General features: G+C 44.9%; 1 protein-coding gene across 1 annotated transcript in view; it reads right to left on the minus strand.

Moving 5' to 3' along the window:
• Positions 1–21714, minus strand: part of LOC106561908 (SH3 and multiple ankyrin repeat domains protein 2) — a 271718-nt gene that overhangs the window by 112434 nt on the left and 137570 nt on the right. Inside the window, 4 exon segments of the mRNA XM_045688948.1 lie at positions 1639–1752; positions 2433–2566; positions 6379–6811; positions 20680–20746. Of these exon segments, the coding sequence (XP_045544904.1) occupies positions 1639–1752; positions 2433–2566; positions 6379–6811; positions 20680–20746 (748 nt within the window).

The raw sequence follows: 21714 nt of genomic DNA on the forward strand, positions 1-21714 counted from the left end.
CAGCAAGTTAATGTTTCCTAAATGTTCGTACCACTAAACAACCATTGATTTAGAACCACAGAGAGTTACCGCAAGTCGAAAAGAAAACAGGAGCTGCCTTGACTATTCCAACACCATTTCAACATCATCATCAAATCACCTGTGCTTAGTCTAATACAGTGACAACTAAAAGATATCAAAAACAATTTAATCCAATCAACGTAAGCTAAATATGATGTGGCTGTCCATGGCACTGATTTGTGTGTGTGTGTGTGTGTGTCCGTGCGTGCAAGTTGAAAAAACATGTTGACTCACCCTACTTGTATAGAAACGCCAAGGACATCTTCCTCTCTGTCATACAGCACACACTTAATTGTTTTGTTGTCCTAGGCTACCTGGCTAAAATGCTCGCTTGCTATCCTAACTTCCTTTCATGGGCAATGCGGTGCCCCCACACATTGACTCTTTACCGGTACCCGCTGTATATAGCTTCGCTATTGTTATTTTATATTTTACTGCTGCTCCTTAATTATTTGTTACTTTTATTTATTTACTTTTTTGAGGTATTTTTGTCTTAAAACTGCATTGTTGGTTAAGTGCTTGAAAGTAAGTATTCGCGCATGTGACAAATACAATTTGATTTGATGCGCTAGGCCAGCAAGTTAACGCTAGCCTATTACATCTAGCTAGCTACATTGAACTTCCCTCCTCTCAGGCCAGCATTTATTGTTGGACCAGAATCGCCGTTATAATCATTGACCAGTATGGGGAATAAAGTCAAACCACAAGTCCAAATTCCTATCTCCCTCCATGGTTAATTTAAGAAAAGGAGGATTATAGCTAGCTAGCTAGCCACCGGAGGACAAAAACACGAGACACAACAATTCCAGTTTTTTTTATAAATTACGTATTGCTTTTGATGTGATGTGGTTGGTGTGAAGCCACATCCAAACTGGCTTCCCTTGACACTTTGTTTTTGGTGCACCAGGACCATTCACAGTTGAGCTCAGATAGATGGGCTACACATACAGAGAAAGAGAAGCGCTGTTTAGCTCGCTCCGATGCTTTCTCCAGTGAGATACATACAGCCTCTTGCAAATTGAAGGAAAATTATGAAACACAGAGAGACGAAAGATAAATTATGTTTTTTTTATTTTCGGGAAGCCTGGCTTCCCTTGGCATCCATGAATACACACCACCGTTAAAGCCCCATATGTCTGACATCTGACAGTGTGGCTTGAGAGGAGAGGAGGGGGAGGAGAGGGGAGAGAAGGAATGTGGGAGATCAGGCCTTACCCTCCATCCAACTCTCTTTCTCTCTACCTCTCTTTCTCTCTTGTCAGTCTGGAAAGACCCCCTAGCCCCTACACACCTTTGGTAGGCAGTCAATTGCTGATGGCTACACCTAGTGTGTTAATTGGGCTTAGGGGACTTTCCTCCATATTCTTCCACGTCACACCAATCCAATTATTTTGGATCTGTACACACTAAACAGTCCCTGTGCTGAGCCCATCTCCTGGGTGGAAAAGTGAGTCTCATTGCCCTAGGATGCCACCATTGGGATCCATGGAGCAGAAATCTTCCCTCTTCCTCCTCCTCAGAGATCCCCAACCACTCTCCTATTCCCAAATATCTGGGTCAGCATGCTTAATGACTTACGCATCCTCTCCTCGCTGGGCTTGGCAGGAATCTCCTCCACGCACTCCGCAGGAAACCAGCCCACCTGGCCCCGGGCACTGCCTTCCCAGAACCCCCCCTCTCCGATGCTCAGAACTGGAGCGAGGGGAGGGGGAGTGTGGTGAGAGAGAGAGAGAGAGAGAGAGAGAGAGAGAGAGGGAATCATTATAAACAGCACATGTACTGTAGTAAATGTCACTTGCGGATCGCATGGTACCTGTGTTTATCGAGCTCGCCAGCTTGTAGTCCTAAAAACCAGAAATGAATTACCTCTGGTTCGTTCAGCCATTCCTATGAATGGGGAAAGAGTGGGGTTTTGGGATAAACGCCGAAAATAAGGTCTGAGGTTAACACAGGCTAAGGAGATCTTATATGTTTTGTTGTATGAGCCAGTTAACATTACCTTTAAGAATTATGTAGCATTTATGTGGTTTATGTGCTTGTTTTAAATACATAAATACTTCAGCTGATGAAGATGATCTCATAGAACAAAACAAATAAGATCTCCTAAGCCTGTGTTTACCACAGAACTTATTTTCTGTGAGTATCCAGAAAACCCTCCAAACCCCCCATAAACTTTGGCCAACAATCCATTATTATTGCTCTCTATCAGTTTATTTCTCAGGGACGACATGCCCAACAAATGTTGCACCAGATTTAGCTATACACACAGCTAATTTCCATCTGTGTTACAAATGTTTCCAGTGGTAGAGCAGTGTTCAGCATAATACAATTATATCTGTATGTTCTCTCCTTAACACTCCGTAATGTCTCACCTTTAACTCTGTCGTTCTTGTAGAGGGTGATCTCTCCCTCGGCCTGTGGATGGTAGGCGTGGACCACCACAAAGTGCCTCCCTGGCACAGCACTGTACAGCTTCCTCCGCTGGACCACCACCTCCATATTACTACTGAGGATGGGACAGAGAGGTGGGAAGGAGGGAAGAGAGGAGAGGATATGGAAGAGAGGGTGAGAGAGAAGAGGAGATAGGAGAGACAGAGGAGGTAGATAGAGGAGGAGTGCATATCAGCACATGCCACATTTGGCAGAGTATTACAGTATACACAGTATATATTGTAAACTCTTAAGTTACACCGCTGTCCTTAACAGAACCAAGAGGGGAGCGAGGGGTACCGGAAGTGTCTGATTTATGGAGCTTGTAAATGGGGCAGGATGGAAGCTGGCCCACATAAAGTATCGCTGATCCCTGCAGTGTCCTCTGGGTAGGAAAAAGAGGACACTGGGTTCACCCACAACACAAACAGACAGACATCCCAACACAGGGAAGAGAGAAAGAGTCTGTCCTTACCTTTCTGAGATGCAATTGATACATTTCCCACAGAAAGTCTCAGATCTTTCTTATTATTTATTTTTTGCGAGTGTACAAGCCAAAACCCTGCCAGCATAACCAAAGGAGAAGAAGAAGCACACGTGTACATTTGCTTGAGTCCAACTACAGATGAAACCACAAGTTTACTACACTACTGAGATGGACCTAATGTTGTGTATTCATTGGTGTCTGGGTTGATCTGTTGTAGTATTGTATTGGAGCTCCACTTGGTGGTAAGCCCCAGCAACAGCACCATGGTAAGTACTCAAGCACAGCCACAGAGAGAGAGAGAGAGAGAGACAGCGAGAGAGACAGCGAGAGAGAGAGAGAGAGAGAGAGAGAGAGAGAGAGAGAGAGAGAGAGAGAGAGAGAGAGAGAGAGAGAGAGAGAGAGAGAGAGAGAGAGAGAGAGGGAGAGAGAGACAGGGAGAGAGAGAGAGAGAGACAGGGAGAGAGAGACAGGGAGAGAGAGACAGGGAGAGAGGGACATGGAGAGAGAGACATGGAGGGGGATAGAGAGAGAGAGAAGGTAAGTGGGTCGCCTTATCCTGAACACCACTCCCCTCCTCAACCCTGAGTCTATGGAGATCTAGCCCCATTCCAGATCTATACACACACACACACACACACACACACACACACACACACACACACACACACACACACACACACACACACACACACACACACACACACACACACACACACACACACAGATTTGAATTATTATGACATTTCAGGACTTTTTGGGGAGTAAACATGTTTGACCATTAAAAATCATACTTTCCCTAACCCTTAACATAACCCTAACTTTAAACCTAACCCCAAAACCCTAAACCTAACCCTTAAGCTTAAAATAGCATTTGAACAAATTCAGGACATGAAAAAAGTCCTGACTTTTCAAAAAAGTTATTGTTTTTCTACCTTGTCAGGACATAGAGGTGAATTGTTAGGAAATTGGTGTGCTGATAAGGTAGAAAAAGAAGTACACAGACACACACACACACACACACACACACACACACACACACACACACACACACACACACACACACACACACACACACACACACACACACACACACACACACACACACACACACACACACACACACACACACACACACACACACACACACACACACACACTTAGGGGAAAGCCAGGGTTGTATAAAATAAAATAGGGGGCATGACTTTCCAAACCATAAATAGAAAGAAAGAATGTACCGATCAAATGCAAAGACTTCCAAATGGCATCAGTTCTAAACGCTACTTAGCTCAACCCCTTTTGGGAAATATGGGCCAAGAGGAGTCCATCCTATTGCTTTGACCAATTCCATTGATCTCTCTTGATCAGTGACAACAATGGGGAAGGACGGGGAAAAGAGGAGAAAAAACAAAGGAGTGTTTCTTCTAGACGAATGGCCACATTGCCTGCTGTGTCTTGGCAATTAGTGGAGCGGCTTTGAAAATATGTTAATTAGACAATACTCAGTGTTGACTAAAAGCTCCTGTGTAAGTTCACTCTGTTAATCAATGATGCCCTAGGAGAGAGAGAGAGAAAGAAAGAGAGACTTGCCTTGACACATCCTCTCTCAGACGGTGCTCAGGCTGATTTTCAGTATAAAGGGATCGTCCACTCAAAATACAACCTAACCTGATTAAATCATTGTTGGTTATGTTCAACAGAGTTGGATGCTTCTTTTTTGTCCCAATTGATTGTAGAAACGAATCTGGGTCATTTCGGTGGCTGAAGACCACCTTAGCCTTCCAAGCTATAGCCCAAGGCATTACCTTTGGCAGCTAATATGCATCTTCAGGTTTCAGGTAAGGTTAAAACACACACCATACTAAGAAAGACTTCCAGAGTCAAATACTGATCTTATTTTATCTTTTAGTCCACATTGTATTTCTGTATTGGAAAGTCTTGGGTAAGAATATTCTTGCAGGAGAGAGGGAATCTGATTTGATTTGTCTAGACTCTCTGGAGAGTGTGTGAATTAGGCACAACTCAGGCTATAGGACGAGGATCCGTCGCCATAGTTTCTGATTCAGCTATGCCTTGAGTCTTCTTTCTAGAGCAAAAAAGTCAGAGGAGAGAGGGAAAGGGAAAAAAATAGAGGTGAGAGGATGGATGGACGGAAAGATAGAGAAGGGTTAACAAAAGGAGAGAAAAGAGGAAGAAGAGAAGCGATGGAAGAAGTTGCTGAAAAAATGGGATGGAGGGAGTGGGCAGAGGACAGAAGAAAGGCGTCCGCATGCTTCCCACCTGAAACAGTTTGGTAGAGTTCGGAACTGTATACTTGCTACGGCATCTCAAAATTGACAAACAGTACTATTGCCGCTTTTTTCTTGTTTTTTGATCTAAGTTCTTTTAAGAGAGTATTCGAGCACAGTCGTTCAGTTCGGCTAGGCGTCAGCTGAACTGAAACATGTTGACGCCTTAAGGGGGAAATGGAGGTAGTGGATGGACTGAGAGCGGAGAGGAGAGTATGATGGAATGACTGGTAAAAGGGAATTAATAAGGAGGGAAAGGCTGATGGATGGAAGGAGAAGGGATTGAAGGAGATGAAGAAGTGGAGAGGACAAGAGGCAAGATGGACATGAGATTGGAAAGGATTTGGAGGGGAGGATGGAGATAAAGTGAAACTCCAATGTCCAATCCATCCTGGGTTGCAGTGTTAAACATCCAAAATAGGAAAATGACATGGCTGTCATCATGTCAGGGCAAAAGACACACTTATCCCCTCATTCCCTTTTTGCTTTCTCTTGTTTTCCATCACTCAGGATGTCTTCTCTCCTCCCTATCTTGGGCTCCCGAGTGGTGCAGCGGTCTAAGGCACTGCATCTCAGTGCTAGAGGCGTCACTACAGACCCTGGTTTGATTCCAGGCTGTAGCACAACAGGCCGTGATAAGGAGCCCAATATGGCGGCGCACAATTTGTCCAGTGTTGTCCGGGGTAGGCCGTCATTGTAAATAAGAATTTGTGCTTTACTGACTTGCCTAGTTAAATATAATAATTCAAGAAATATTCCTCCCTCTTGCCCATTGTTTCTCTTTGTCAAGCACTTAATTGTTCTCTCCTTCTTTCCCTCCTCGCTCTCTCTCTTTCTCTCTCTCCCTTGTTCCCAGACAGAAGGAATGTGATGGACAGTGTGTCAGAATGTGTGGACGAATGAGTGCCATTTGTCTGTATTAATCTGTCAAGGAGGACTGTGCAGATCCAAGGTTAAGTCACCAGCAATATAAAGCCTTCAGCGTCTAATCCGCAGTGCGCAAACACACACAAACATACAGCCACACACATGTACATACACATACATGTGTGTGGGTAAAGTGTGTGTGCCTACATGTCTGTTTCGTCTGTTTCTGCTGCTTCTCCTCCTACTGACCTGGGCTGTCTGTGCTGCGTCTGCTGTGTCTGTACATGTGTCTGCGGGTGCGGCCTGCGGGCCTCCTCTCCCAGCCGGTTGAGGGACGGGGACCGACTCCGGGGGACCACCCCCACGCTGGTACTGCGGGACCCCTGGCCCATGGTGCTCACAGTGCCATTGGGGTTCCCCTGCATCTGCTGGAGCAGCTGTGGAGAGAGGATATGGTGGGAGGTGGAGGTGGGGGGTCCGACCCCTCCGTGTTGGGGTCCGTGGTGCTGGGGGTGTCCCTGGGGCTGGGACCAGTCCTGGGGGGGGCCCTGGCTCACCGTGAGGTTGTTGTCACTGTTGGAGCGCAGCAGGACCCGGGGGGCCGCCAGGGAGCTACCGCTGCTGCTGGTAGGGGGAAGGGCCCGACGCCGCTTGGAGTATTCCGGGACCTCGTGGAAAGGCACTGGGTATGAGAGAGAGAAAGAAAGAGCAAGAGATAGGGACATTCATTGATTATCTGATAAACCAGTTCTACCTGACCCTTGCAAGTAGGTGTCTGTGTCTTATGAGCCATTTCACTCTCTGTTCATGATCATGTCTTAGAGAGCTAGACTTTGTGGTGGAGAGACATGTGAGGAACAGAGTAGCACTCCTACCTTTCCTTTCCTTCACATCTACTGATATGGAACTAGTCTACCTGATAGGTAGGTAGAGAATGAAATGGAGAGCCCTCCAAGAGATAACCTTGAATAATTAATTTATTGCCCTGTGATTTTACTCACATTCACACAAGCACACATGCAGGCATGTTCGTATTTACGCACTTACTTGCTTACTAACGCGCACGCACGCACGCAGACACACGAACACAGAATTTCAATCACTACTTGTACGGAGATGTGTCTGATTGATTTTCTTGATGGGAATCAGTCAAGATCAATTTTTTTCCCAAAGGCGTCCATCTATCCCTAATTGTAAAACAGTTGAAACACACACACACACACACACACACACACACACACACACACACACACACACACACACACACACACACACACACACACACACACACACACACACACACACACACACACACACACACACACACACACACACTTGCCTGGGGGATGTCTGCTCTGCATTATTCGATAGTCCTGTCTGGCCCTCTCATAAACATCCAAGTCATTATGATCTCAGTATGATGATTATTATTATTGCACTGAACACAGCTGAGCTCCTCTTGCCCACCAGCAATGGTGTGATTGAACCATAATGGAGGGCCATGCTTATTTCCCAGTGGAGTTTCAGCATTAGAGTATAATATCACACTGACAAGCGTGCAACTGCGGCACTTTCGTCTCCATTCGCAATTAAAGCAGTGGAGGAAGTAGCAGGAAGGAGCCTGCAGTCGCACCAAAGTCCCGACAACGCTTTCAATGTGAGAAGGTGATCAACAATAGAGCTAGCATTAGCATTTGTTGTTAAACTTAGACTTACAGTAGTAGATTGGATGCTAGGATTTTGATCACAGTGGCTAAGTGTCTTATAGGAATTAAATGCTAGTAGCTACAGCACAGCTAGCCACAGGTTAGCCTAGCCTCTAGTGCTAAAAGCGCTCACTTAGCCCTAGCCTCATCTAAGAGGGTTTCAATACATCATTGTCTGTGTCAGTGACAAAGTCCTAGACCGTTTTGCCATCACATCACTTTCTCTCTCCTTCACCAGGGCGTAGAGATGAAGAGAGACACTAATGGCTAATGAGTTAACATGCTAAGGTGCTGGCAGCTCTTCTGCCCATTAGAGGCTGGTGTGTGTGTGTGTGTGTGTGTGTGTGTGTGTGTGTGTGTGTGTGTGTGTGTGTGTGTGTGTGTGTGTGTGTGTGTGTGTGTGTGTGTGTGTGTGTGTGTATATGAGATATGAAGCAGCCTTTGAGTGCACTGGACTAGAACCACATGCATTTCACACACACTGCGGGGTTTGATACCTGAGAGAGTGTGTATGTGTGTTTGAGAGAGAGCGAGAGAGTGTGTGTATGTGCCAGCCAGGCTTTTGGCTTTAGCAGAGACTGGAGCCATCTTAATACACCTTCACGCTACCTAACAATAACCATTATCACAATCACAGCCTGATCAATTCTAACTCAACCTCAACCAGGCCCACACTGCTTTACAAACCACATCCTGTTTAATCACTAACACATACCCTGACCACAACCACACTTGAAGTAACACTTCACCACAAGAGTATATACCCTGACCACAACCTTTGACCACAACCTGGACCACATTGTTATCTTACCACACCTCCAACATTAACAAACCACATTCCAAACACTTACAGTAAACCATAAGAGTGCACAGCTTTTGTGTGGGCATGAAGACAGTATCCTCATGTGTAGGAGGATGCTGAACATGCTTGGCGTCACTGACGTGATTACGTTACACACAAAGGCTATGACTACACCTAAATCAAGACAAATTGTAAGGACCGACGCTGGAGATGAGAAGCAGGTACGGGGAGTCAACATTTAATACGGAACAGACAGGGAACAAGACAGGAACAGCATCAGCACACAGGTATACAACGACAAATGACAATTAATGCAGCAGCGGAGGAACAGAGATGGGGAACTGCCAAATATAGGGGAGGTAATAAACAGGTGATTGAGTCCAGGTGAGTCCAATAATACGCTGATGCGCGTGACGGGGAAAGGCAGGTGTGCGTACTGATGGTGGCAGGAGTGCGTAATGCTGGGGAGCCTGGCGCGAGAGCGGGAGCAGGCGTGACAGAACCCCCCCCTCTAGGGGCGCCACCCGGCATCCCACCTGGGCGAGCCTGACGGGCTGACCGAGGCACGGGCGCTGGACAAACTGGCTGGGCGTAGAATCCCAACGAACCGGCAGGGGCGTGGGAGCCTGGCGAACCGGCTGAGGCGTGGGAGCCTAACGATCCCGCTGAGGGGTGGAAGCCCTATGATCCGGCAGAGGCGTAGCAACCTGACGAACCGGCTGGGCGTAAAAACCTGACGATCCGGCTGAGGCCTGACGTAGGATGGGCGACTTCCGAGCCAACCGGGGCAAGAAACCTCTCGAGCCAGCTAGGGAGTGACAGCCCAATGAGCTGGCTTAGGCACACCCCGGTTCCATCGGTGTCGGCCCCTGACCCGACGTCACCACCAACTGGAACGTCAGCATGCTTCGTATGATGGCTTCTGCATCTCTATAAAGACTGGCGCCGGAAATGAGAAGCAGGTACAGGGAGTCAACATTTAATACGGAACAGAAAGGGAACAAGACAGGAACAGCGTCAGCACACGGGTATACAACGACAAATGACAATTAACGCAGCAGCGGGGAACAGAGATAGGGAACTGACAAATATAGGGGAGGTAATAAACAGGTGATTGAGTCCAGGTGAATCCAATAATACGCTGATGCGCGTGATGGGGGAAGGCAGGTGTGCGTAATGATGGTGGCAGGAGTGTGTAATGCTGGGGAGCCTGGTGCCTTTGAGCACCAGGGAGGGGGAGCGGGAGCAGGCGTGACACAAATAAAACACTACATTTTCTGAAAGAGATATTCAAATAGTAAAAACAATAATAAAATAACAGTGGATATGAGAGACTAATGCATTATATTTTTATGTACATATTCGTATTCATTCCTTTACACTTGTGTGTATAAGGTAGTTGTTGTGGAATAGGTAGATTACTTGTTAGATATTACTGCATGGTCGGAACTAGAAGCACAAGCATTTCTCTACACTCGCATTAACATCTGCTAACCATGTGTATGTGACAAATACATTTGATTTGATTTGTGTCTTCCGCATTTAACCCAACCCCTCTGAACCAGACAGGTGCGGGGGGGTTGCCTTAATCGACATCCACGTCATCAGCACCCGGGGAACAGTGGGTTAACTGCCTTGCTCAGGGGCAGAACGACAGATTTTTACCTTGTCAGCTCGGTGATTCAATCCGGCAACCTTTAGTTTACTGGCCCAACGCTCCTACTCGCTAGGCCACATGAAGTTCAAACTTCTCGACTCCTTTGATTGGTTCTATTGTACTGGGAAAACTAAATAAAGTACTTGCAAGTATTTGCCATAGTTTGACCCAGAACTGACAGTCAGACATACATGCAAGTATGCAGTCATGTACGTGCACACATGCACACACACACACACACACACACACACACACACAATGCACACACTCAGCCCTTAATTGTGCTCACAATTGTGGAATGTAATAAGCACACATTCCCTCTGTAGGAATAGAGAACCAAGGAAAAGAACATGACAAACATCCAGAGCTGTCTTATATAAGAGAGGAAAGCAATCAGTGTGATATATATCATTTACTGCTGCTCTCTAATACTAAGAGAACTAAGGTCAAAGGCCAATGAGTGATCAGCTCTGGTCAGTGTCTTGCAACCAAGGGATTTTACATAATGTAGTGAAACCAATGAAACTATACCAAGCTTTGAAAGAAAACAAAAAAATGCAGTACTCATAGATCCAGTTTGAGTATATCTCATTGAGAAATATCATGTCAGGTGGAAGTAAAGGGTTAAGGAACCAACTGTTTTCACACACAGGCAGATGGATCCATAATGCACCCGGCAGAGCCGTTTTGGTGACGTACATCATCCACTCATTTTGGTGGGTGTGTTTTCTCCCCCGTGGACCAGGAGAACGATAGACACACTATGTGTCCTCTCGCTGGCTATAATCTACATACAGTAGTTGATTGGTGAAGGAGACTACTATAAATACCTTTTGTAGAAGACTGAATCATAACACATGTATTTGGAAACCACTCAAATGCGTGCCAACGTTAAATCTATGACATAAGCTATAATCTATCCTACATGTTAAATAACCTCTAGCCTAAAAAGAACGACACATGTAAAAACCACATAATTGTATAGGTGTTGCTAGTTTAAATCAGGACAACAATTGCATGCATGAATCCACAACGCAAAGACCTAGCTATATTCGTCACATTCAAAAAAAGCCCGAAATGTAGAATAACTTACTGGAGCAGATGAAATTATTGAAAGTGTGCCACGCAGCGATAAAACAATATCGCCTGAGAAAGTTGAAAGTGAACGCGTGGTAGCGAAGGAAGAGAATCCCATCTAATTATGAGACAAAAGCAAATAAAACTTGCACCCAGACTCGTAAAGGTGATAGACCTACCTTCCTTTTTTAAGGCATTGAGAAAAGACTTCATTTTCGCCCCTTTTTATGTTACTCCAATATTCAGAATACCTGCATAATCAGTACACTTTTAAAAACAGCACAGGAAAAAAATAATAAAATCTCAGAATTCCACGGTGGTCACTGAAGAATGTAGCAGCAGGTACCATGGACAGCGACTGATGGAGTTTAGTGCCGGGGAAATCTGACGCCCGAGCGCAGCGCACAGGAACCGGCCTGGCAGAGGCGCGAAAGCACACTCACTGCCGCACCGCCAGTCATATCTCTCTCTCTCTCTCTCTCTCTCTCTCTCTCTCTCTCTCTCTCTCTCTCTCTCTCTCTCTCTCTCTCCTGTGGGATTTTAAGGCGAACTTGACATGCTTCATTGACAAATGTTGTTAATTCATTAAAATATCATTCCATATGATTTCAATCATTTTCTGACTGCACTCCTTTTGATTTGAACAAAACCTTCCACACATATTCGCCCATGGTGGAAGTGGCCAGAAAGTTACATGAATGATAAAACATTCAGGAGATTGAGGTGCTCAAAGTTGACCCATTTTGCATACACCATCCGACCACGAGACATCCATGTCTTCATCGCTGAAAAAGATAAGCATTTGAGCTTGATATAATTTGAAAGCTTACAAACAGGGTGGTCAAACTATTCTATTATTTAGTTAAACAGGATCCTTAGCTTAGTGATGAGCTTTGAGGGCACTATGGTGTTGAACGCTGAGCTGATGTCAATGAATAGCATTCTCACATAAGGGTTCCTTTTGTCCAGGTGGGAAAGGGCAGTGTGGAGTGCAATAGAGATTGCATCATCTGTGGATCTGTTTGGGCGGTATGCCAATTGGAGTGGGTCTAGGGTTTCTGGGATAATGGTGTTGATGTGAGCCATGAGCAACTTTTCAAAGCACTTCATGGCTACAGACGTGAGTGCTACAGGTCTGTAGTCATTTAGGCAGGTTGCCTTTGTGTTCTTGGGCACAGGGATTATGGTGGTCTGCTTGAAACATGTTGGTATTACAGACTCAATCAGGGACATGTTGGACATGTTGGAATGCCTTGGAATGTCTTGGAACGCCTTACAAAATACTTTTAAACTGGAAGAACTTGTCCCGATTGGTATTTTTAAATCACTGATGAATGATCTTGAGACTGATTCCCTGACATGTCAATGTTTTTAATTTGCTGTTTTTGATTTTGTTATATTCTTTGTTAATTCTATGGTTTTTACTAGATTACTTGTAGTTTTTCATGTTGTTTCTCTGTCATTTTTGTAATGACTTGGCGCTGCCTATCTTGGCCAGGACGCTCTTGAAAAAGAGATTTTAAATCTCAATGAGCCCTTCCTGGTTAAATAAAGGTTAAATAAATAAATAAATGTTGAAAATGTCATTGAAGACACCTGCCAGTTGGTCAGCACATGCTTGGAGCACACGTCCTGGTAATCCATCTGGCCCCGCAGCCTTGTGAATGTTGACCTGTTTAAAAGTCTTACTCATGTCGGCTACGGAGAGCGTGATCACACAGTCGTCTGGAACAGCTGATACTCTCATGCATTCCTCAGTGTTGCTTGCCTCGAAGCGAGCATAGAAGTTATTTAGCTCGTCTGGTAGGCTCGTGTCACTGGGCAGCTTGTGGCTGTGCTTCCCTTTGTAGTCTGTAATAGTTTGCAAGCCCTGCCACATAAGACGAGTGTCGGAGCCGGTGTAGTATGATTCAATCTTAGCCCTGTACGCTTTGCCTGTTTGATGGTTCGTCGCAGGGCATAGCAGGATTTCTTGTAAGCTTCCGGGTTAGAGTCCCGCACCTTGAAAGCGGCAGTTCTACCCTTTAGCTCAGTGCGAATGTTGCCTGTATTCCATGGCTTCTGGTTGGGGTATGTATGTACAGTCACTGTGGGGACGACGTCCTCGATGCACTTATTGATAAAGCCAGTGACTGATGTGGTGTACTCCTCAATGCCATTGGAAGAATCCAGTCCTGTAGTTAAGCATCTGCTTCATCTGACCACTTTTTTATAGACCGAGTCACTGGTGCTTCGTGCTTTAATTTTTGCTTGTAAACAGGAATCAGGAGGATAGAGTTGTGGTCGGATTTACCAAATGGAGGGCCAGGGAGAGCTTTGCATGCGTCTCTGTGTGTGGAGTACAGGTGATCTACAATTATTTTCCCTCTGGTTGCACATTTATCATGTTGATGGAAATTTGGTGGAACTGATTTAAGTTTCCCTGCATTGAAGTCTCCAGCCAGTAGGAGTGCCGCCTCTGGGTGAGTGGTTTCCTGTTTGCTTATTTCCTTATACAGCTGACTGAGTGCGGTCTTAGTGCCAGCATCTCTCTGTGGTGGTAAATAAACAGCCACGAAAAGTATAGCTGAAAACTCTCTAGGCAAGTAGTGTGGCCTGCAATTTATCACAATATACTCTACTTCAGGCGAGCAAAATTTTGAGACTTCCTTAGATTTCGTGCACCAGCTGTTGTTTACAAATATGCACAGACCGTCCCCCCTCGTCTTACCAGAGTGTGCTGTTCTATCTTGCCGGTGCAGTGTATATCCTGCTAGCTGAATATCCATGTCGTCATTCAGCCACGATTCCGTGAAACATAGGATATTACAGTTTTTGATGTCCCGTTGGTAGGATATTTTATGATCGTACCTCGTCTAGTTTATTGTCCAATGATTGCACGTTGGCGAGTAGTATTGACGGTAACGGCAGCTTTCCCACTCGCCTTTTCCGGGTTCTGACCAGGCATCCGGCTCTTTGTCCTCTGTACTTGCGTATCTTCCTCTTGCAAATAACGGGGATGTTGGCCCTGTCGGGTGTTTGGAGAATGTCTTGTGTCTAATCCGAGGTGAGTGATCGCTGTCCTGATATCCAGAAGCTCTTTTTTGCCGTAAGATACGGTTGCAGAAACATTATGTACAAAATAAGTTACAAATAACGTGAAAAAACCCACATAATAGTACAATTGGTTGGGCGCCCGTAAAACTGCTGCTATTTCTTCCGGCGCCATTTACTTCAGTCCAGATCAGAGAAGGCCGTATTAAGACAGATTTAGACATTGCAAATAATTTAACAGTTCCATTTCATGTTATGCTGATCATATAAATTATTTATTATAATTTGCAATTATTTATCCTGGGAAAAGTGAATGGGTTTGGGCGGGAAAATCCGGTAAATCTCTGTAACCCGGTTCCTGCCATTAAACCCTAATCCACACCCACCACAACACACATGTTCCACTGCAGCAAACTAGGACACACAATACACTTCTCAACCTTCCGCTCAACAGCAGGAAGTTAGCTCTCCACTTCCTATCATCTTCCTGCGGCTGCCTGTTTTTAGTCTCCTCTAAATCCCATTACTATAGGGCACTCTCTGGCTGTCTCATCAAAAGCTGTGTAGAACAGGCTGCAGTGAACCGTGCCACCAGCTACTCAGAGCCACGCAGGCTGTGTTTGTTCTTTAATTAGGGAGACTGGATTAGCTAGTCAGTGACATTAAGACAAGAATGCATTACCATAGTACACTAAGGAGGAGACATAAGACTCCTTTGAACTGCTATAAAGTGCAATTAAGAAATTACGTCATGGCCCTGCATGAGTATGCCATGTTGTCACTGACCATTGGTTGAGTGGGTGTTTGGTTGTCTGTGTGTTTAGTTGAGTGTTTGTTGGGATGGCCATTTGTGTGCTAAGGAGTGTGTTGAGTGTGTGTGTGTGTGTGTGTGTGTGTGTGTGTGTGTGTGTGTGTGTGTGTGTGTGTGTGTGTGTGTGTGTGTGTGTGCATGCACGTGTCTCTGTGTGCATGTGTGTGTATGACGCACACATTGTGTATCTGTGTGTTTGATTTGGCCACCATGGCGGATTATCACACTCTTGCAGCGTGAGGTCTAATACACACATCTGCCAATCATTCTTAGAGAGGCTTACCGGCAGAATGGGAAAAAAACTGACTGGATTTAAGAAACAGATTTACTGACCTATCTACCAAAGCAGAGTGTCTGGACACATTCATTTGCGCCTAGTTACTAAAGCACTGATCGATTGGACACATTGCACACTAACTCCTATCTCAATTTAACCCCCTTCCTAGCTCTACTTACTACCCCCTCTATCTACGTATACCCCTCACCATCTTTATTTGCCACCCCTCTCTGCTAAACTTCTCCCGGGGTGCTGCTCTGTGGCTGACTATGTTGCTGTGTCAGATTGATATGAGGATATGGATGAGTGCTTAACTGTGACCTAAATGTGTTTTTGGCATATTCCAATTGTCCCTGAGAAACCGGAGAGTGGGGTAACATCCAGGGTGCTCATTATCCAGTGACCCTGGAGCCTTGCTCATGGGCACATGGGTCGATTGTTCACCTTGTCAGCTTGTGGATTCAAACTAGCGACCTTTCGGTTTTCTGGCCCAGGAGTACTGTGTCAGTAAAAATATGAATTTCTGTGAAAATGGACAATAAAGTCCTATTCTATACTATTATCTTTCTACTAGATCCCTCTCTATCGCTACAGTACTTATTTCCCCTCCCTATCTCCATCTACAGTATTTGTCACGCCCCCTGATGTATTTCACCTGTCTTTGTGATTGTCTCCATCTTCCCCATTATCCCCTGTGTATTTATACTTCTGTTCTCTGTTTGTCTCTTGCCTGCCCCTTGGACTATTAAACCATTGTTTATTGAACGTGTCTGCACCTGGGTCTCCTTGATTCCTGATAGTATTAGCCCTTTCCAACTATACTTTTTCTACAACATCTCTCCACCACCCCTATCTCCTTTATCTCCAATTATCCACTCTGTGTAACTTTCCTTTAAACTGGGAATTGTACCTCTGCCCAAATTTCTCTTACCATTTGGAGCATCAGCCAGACGCCATAGTCTTTTAATGATAAGCACACAAGCCCTGATGCCATGGTAACCTGGTTGCTGGTTCGGAGTGTGTTGCTTTCCCGAGGAGCAAGAGTCAGCTGACTCAAAGAGATGAACACTGCGAGACTCACATGCACACGTGCAAATGAACACACAATCACACGCATGACACACATTTATGGTTATTGACGCTTCACTCAGATTTAGGTTCTGTGACTTTATGTCTTGTACAGAACATGTGGATATTCCTAAGCCTCTCTGACTACATTACACACATTCCAATGCTATTCTCATTACTCCCGCCATTATCTGTGTCATTACTATGGATGTAGGTCACACACACACACACACACACACACACACACACACACACACACACACACACACACACACACACACACACACACACACACACACACACACCACAGACACACACACTTGAGAATTCTCACTATAGGCTGAGCTAAAGAATGACGCCTTGTCCTTCGAGGAGCATTATTTCTGCTCTATCCATCTATAATTCATCCACTTTATTATTCACATTGCAGCGGTTGCAGGACAGTATGTGCCAGCGAGTTTTCTTTGTTTTCTGGCTGCCAGGACTACGGACAGCAACGTGCAGTATTCCCCAGAGGCAGGACCATGGACAGCTCAGGTGAAAACTTCTAGACTGCAGCAGAACAGCCACACCTGTCTCCAGTTGTAATCAGAGCCAAACTGCAGACAGGTGAAACCAATCAGGGCCTCTACTTAACCTGTTAGGGCTAGGGGGCAGTATTGACATGGCTGGATAAAAAACGTACCCGATTTAATCTGGTTACTACTCCTGCCCAGTAACTAGAATATGCATATAATTATTGGCTTTGAATAGAAAACACCCTAAAGTTTCTAAAACTGTTTGAATGGTGTCTGTGAGTATAACAGAACTCCTATGGCAGGCCAAAACCTGAGAAGATTTCAAGTAGGAAGTGGTCTGTCTGAGAAGTAGTGTTTCATCTTGGCTCTTTTTATTGAAGACTCAGGATCTGTGCAATAACGTGACACTTCCTACGGCTTCCATAGGGTCTCAGAGCCCGGGAAAAAGTTGAACAATATCGAGGCAGGCTCTGGCTGAAACACTTTATCGCTTTTGGCAAGTGGCCACTCAGAGTACTATGGGCTTAGGCGCGTGCCCGCTTCGACCGAATGCTTTCTTTTCCTTTGTCTGTTTATCTAAACGCAGATTCCCGGTCGGAATATTATCGCTTTTTTATGAGAAAAATGGCATAAAAATTGATTTTAAACAGCGGTTGACATGCTTCGAAGAACGGTAATGGAATATTTAGAATTCTTTTGTCACGAATTGCGCCATGCTCGCAACCCTTATTTACCCTTTAGGATAGTGTCTAGAACGCACGAACAAAACGCCGCTGTTTGGATATAACGATGGATTATTTTGGACCAAACCAACATTTGTTATTGAAGTAGAAGCCCTGGGAGTGCATTCTGACGAAGACAACAAAGGTAATAACATTTTTCTTATAGTAAATCTGACTTTGATGAGTCCTAAACTTGCTGGGTGTTTAAATAGCTAGCCCTGTGATGCCGGGCTATCTACTGAGAATATTGCAAAATGTGCTTTCCCCGAAAAGCTATTTTAAAATTGGACATATCGAGTGCATAGAGGAGTTCTGTATCTATAATTCTTAAAATAATTGTTATGCTTTTTGTGAACGTTTATCGTGAGTAATTTAGTAAATTCACCGGCAGTGTTCGGTGGGAATGCTAGTCACATGCTAGTCACATGCTAATGTAAAAAGCTGGTTTTTAATATAAATATGAACTTGATCGAACAAAACATGCATGTATTGTATAACATAATGTCATAGGGTTGTCATCTGATGAAGATCATCAAAGGTTAGTGCTACATTTAGCTGTGGTTTGGGTTTATGTGACATTATATGCTAGCTTGAAAAATGGGTGTCTGATTATTTCTGGCTGGGTACTCTGCTGACATAATCTAATGTTTTGCTTTCGTTGTAAAGCCTTTTTGAAATCGGACAGTGTGGTTAGATTAGCGAGAGTCTTATCTTTAAAATGGTGTAAAATAGTCATATTTTTGAAAAATTGAAGTAATATCATATCTAAGGTATTTGAATAACGCGCCACAGGATTCAACTGGCTGTTGAGTAGGTGGGACGCAAGCGTCCCACATAGCCCATAGAGGTTAACGACGCCCTGTTTTTTTTCCCCTTTGTCTTTTCTTTGACCCCAGGAGGTGAAGGAGTAGGAGGTTATTGGGAAGACAGAACGTACGGTGGAGAAGGAGGTTTAACGGAAGGAAGGAACTTATGATTTCAACAAGGATGGAACCCCCCAACGACCAAGATTGGAGGACCTGCCACTGGTGACGAAGTGTTTACTCTATTTGTTTTGTATATAAGGAACACTGCCGAAACCTGGTAGAAATAAACCGATTTAACCCTTCACTTGGACTGGTGGTGTGTGTATGTGTAAACCCTGCCTTAAAAAGATCTTTGCGCTGAAACCGCTACAATATCCTGTCACTATATTATTCAGTTAGCCTTGTGTTCACTAACCCAGTCCAAGAACCTAAACATACATTATATGGCAATATAACCCATCCACCATAATCTATCCAACCTGTTTCTATTGCTTTGGTCTGCCTCTCTGGTATCTCCTATGGGTCTAATACAGAGATTGAATAACAGACTAGTTAATTGAATATGAGTGTTGGGGCATACCATGTTAGTAATTCAATATTATACTGATTCATGAGCACGTTGAGTTGGGTTACAAGATAGGCTAGGCAGTGTCAGGAACAAGGGAGCGAGAAGGATTGAGGGAGAGGGAGTGAAGGTGTGTGAGTCTTAATGACGCATAGCTCTACTCACTCATTACTCTTTCTGGGCTAATGCTCTTTAGTGCACATTCTAAATACTGTATAGGCACACACACACACAATCAATTCTGTACCCATGCCAGGGTAGTGCCTCAGCTCAGGCAGGATAGACAATTACCCACCATACCGCAGATACACAATTCTACCTGTATCCCAACATAGCAAGCTACCGCCCACACGGAGCGGGCGAGAAGGGGACTAGAAATGGCAGGGAAGAGGGTAGAGGAGGTAGGAGAGTGGTGGTTGAGCTTCAGAGCACCCACCTTTCTCTGATTTGCAACATGCAGAACCCATGGCCGATAATCCAGCAAAGAAAATATCCCATTACAGACTCAGTGAGGCACGGCTGACAGTGACCCGAAAGATAGAGATAGAAAGAGTTAGAGTGAAAGTAAAAGCAACGAGGACTGTAATAGAGGACAGTTATCCAGGCCTTTTCATTCCACTAGAACGGCTAATGGTCAATGGCGGAGTTCGGGCACGGTATGCTCTCATGGCTCCACCGGAGTCGAGGTGCGACGGCGTCCCGGTGTGAGAAGGTTCATGCTGAACGTGGGGAGCAGGATGGGTGGCCCGAGAAGGGGGAGCGGGGACGATGGCGGCAGATGTGAGAGACGCGGGGTAATCCTGCAGCGCTGCGTTTCATCTAGCCCTCGCTGCAGCTGTGAGGCCTGGGGAATCTTGCTCGGGGGGGAAACAATTGTGGATTACATCTTTAGATTATTTTATTTATTTATCTATTCACTCTTTTTCTATTTATTTATTTCATTTTTATTTCATTTGTCTGGGGATGGTAATCCCTCCCGCTTAACCTTTTTCCCTCCATGTGAAATAGTTTAATTAAGAAAGATGATGCTGTTGTAGGGCAGTGGGGGGTGTGGGGTGCACGGCAGATAAACCCACAGAGAAAAACGAAAGAGTAGAAATCTATTTTTAAATTCCTTTGGGAGAAGGAAACAAATGTTTTTTTTTGCGGGATTTAGTATAGTCATTCTATCCCTCCCTAACCCTGCTCTCATATGCCACCTGAGGGATCCTGGATTCCCCAGTGTGATAGGGTAATCCCATGAAGGGAAGGGGGCGGGGGCAGTAGACTGAATGACAAATCCTGTCATGGTTCTCTAGCACCCACGCACAAACATGCACCTGCACGCACAAACACACACTCACACATGCGTGATGGAGAGCATACTTGCAGAAGGGCAGACATATACAACAAGAAAAGATCATACACAAGAAAAGATCAACAACCTATTATCGAATAACATATACCTTTCAGACAGAGAAAAGTGGGAGGGGGAGGTGGAAAAGAGGAGGGTAACCATGGTTACTCACCTATATCTGTCTCTTTGTGGTTCTTGACCAGTTCGGCCAGTTCAAAGTTCCCCGCGATGATGGCCACCTGTGAGAGGGAGAGAGAGAGGGGGATTGCAATTTGAGGGCCACATTTCATGTCCGTAAATCAGCCTTTACATTACTCTACAAATTCAAACAACTAATTGTGTGTGTCTGTGTAGCAATTCGGACATGATTCTACTAAATTCCTATCTGGATTTAACCATCTGCAGCCTGTTACGAATCCAGACCTTTTAGCATGACCGGGAACACACACGCACGTGCATACCAATGTGCATACACACATGCCCACACTCACCTACACCCACCATCGGAAGAGTGAAAGTTGGTGAGAGAGAGAGAGCAGTGGTGGAAGATAGCATGTGCGAGAAAGAAAGTGAGGAGAGGTAGCAAGTGCGGGATGAATGAGAAAGCAAAGGGTCGCTAGAGAGAGCAATATAGGGATATGTTGTGAGAAATGCTTGAGAGGTCATGCTACCAACATATGAGAGAGAGAGACAGAGTGTGGTGGCTGGTGGGTCAGCTCTAGCATCTTGTTAGCATGGCTCTAATGGAAGAAGGACCTTTTCACTAGCCCCGTGTGACGTGTTGGGTTCTGAAAATATGAAATATATTTATTCATGTCACTGAGGGAGAGAGGGGAATGTATAACGTTCACATTCTGTCCGGACATGTTATTGTTAGCCATCGGGGATCCTATGGGAGGAGAAGAGACACAGTCTGGTACAAGTCAACATGACAGCCGTGAGTTGGGGAGGAGTGAGCAATTTGGGGCTAGAGGTCAGGTCAGATGAAGTGAGGAAGAACAGATATCACTAAGTTTCTGTCTAGCAACAGAGATGCATTGGCTGTTCAAATATGTGGGAGGAGACTCAGTATAGGATAAAGAGTTAAATATCAGTGCTTGTGTGAATATGTATTTTGTCTTATGCAGCTGTATGACCCAATGGGTGAATAAACTTTGTTTGAGCTTTATTAAGCGTCAGTGAGTTCTATTTGGTTCATTTAGAACTT

This window comes from Salmo salar, chromosome ssa11 (genome assembly GCF_905237065.1).
Source record: "Salmo salar chromosome ssa11, Ssal_v3.1, whole genome shotgun sequence".
Classification (NCBI taxonomy): domain Eukaryota; kingdom Metazoa; phylum Chordata; class Actinopteri; order Salmoniformes; family Salmonidae; genus Salmo; species Salmo salar.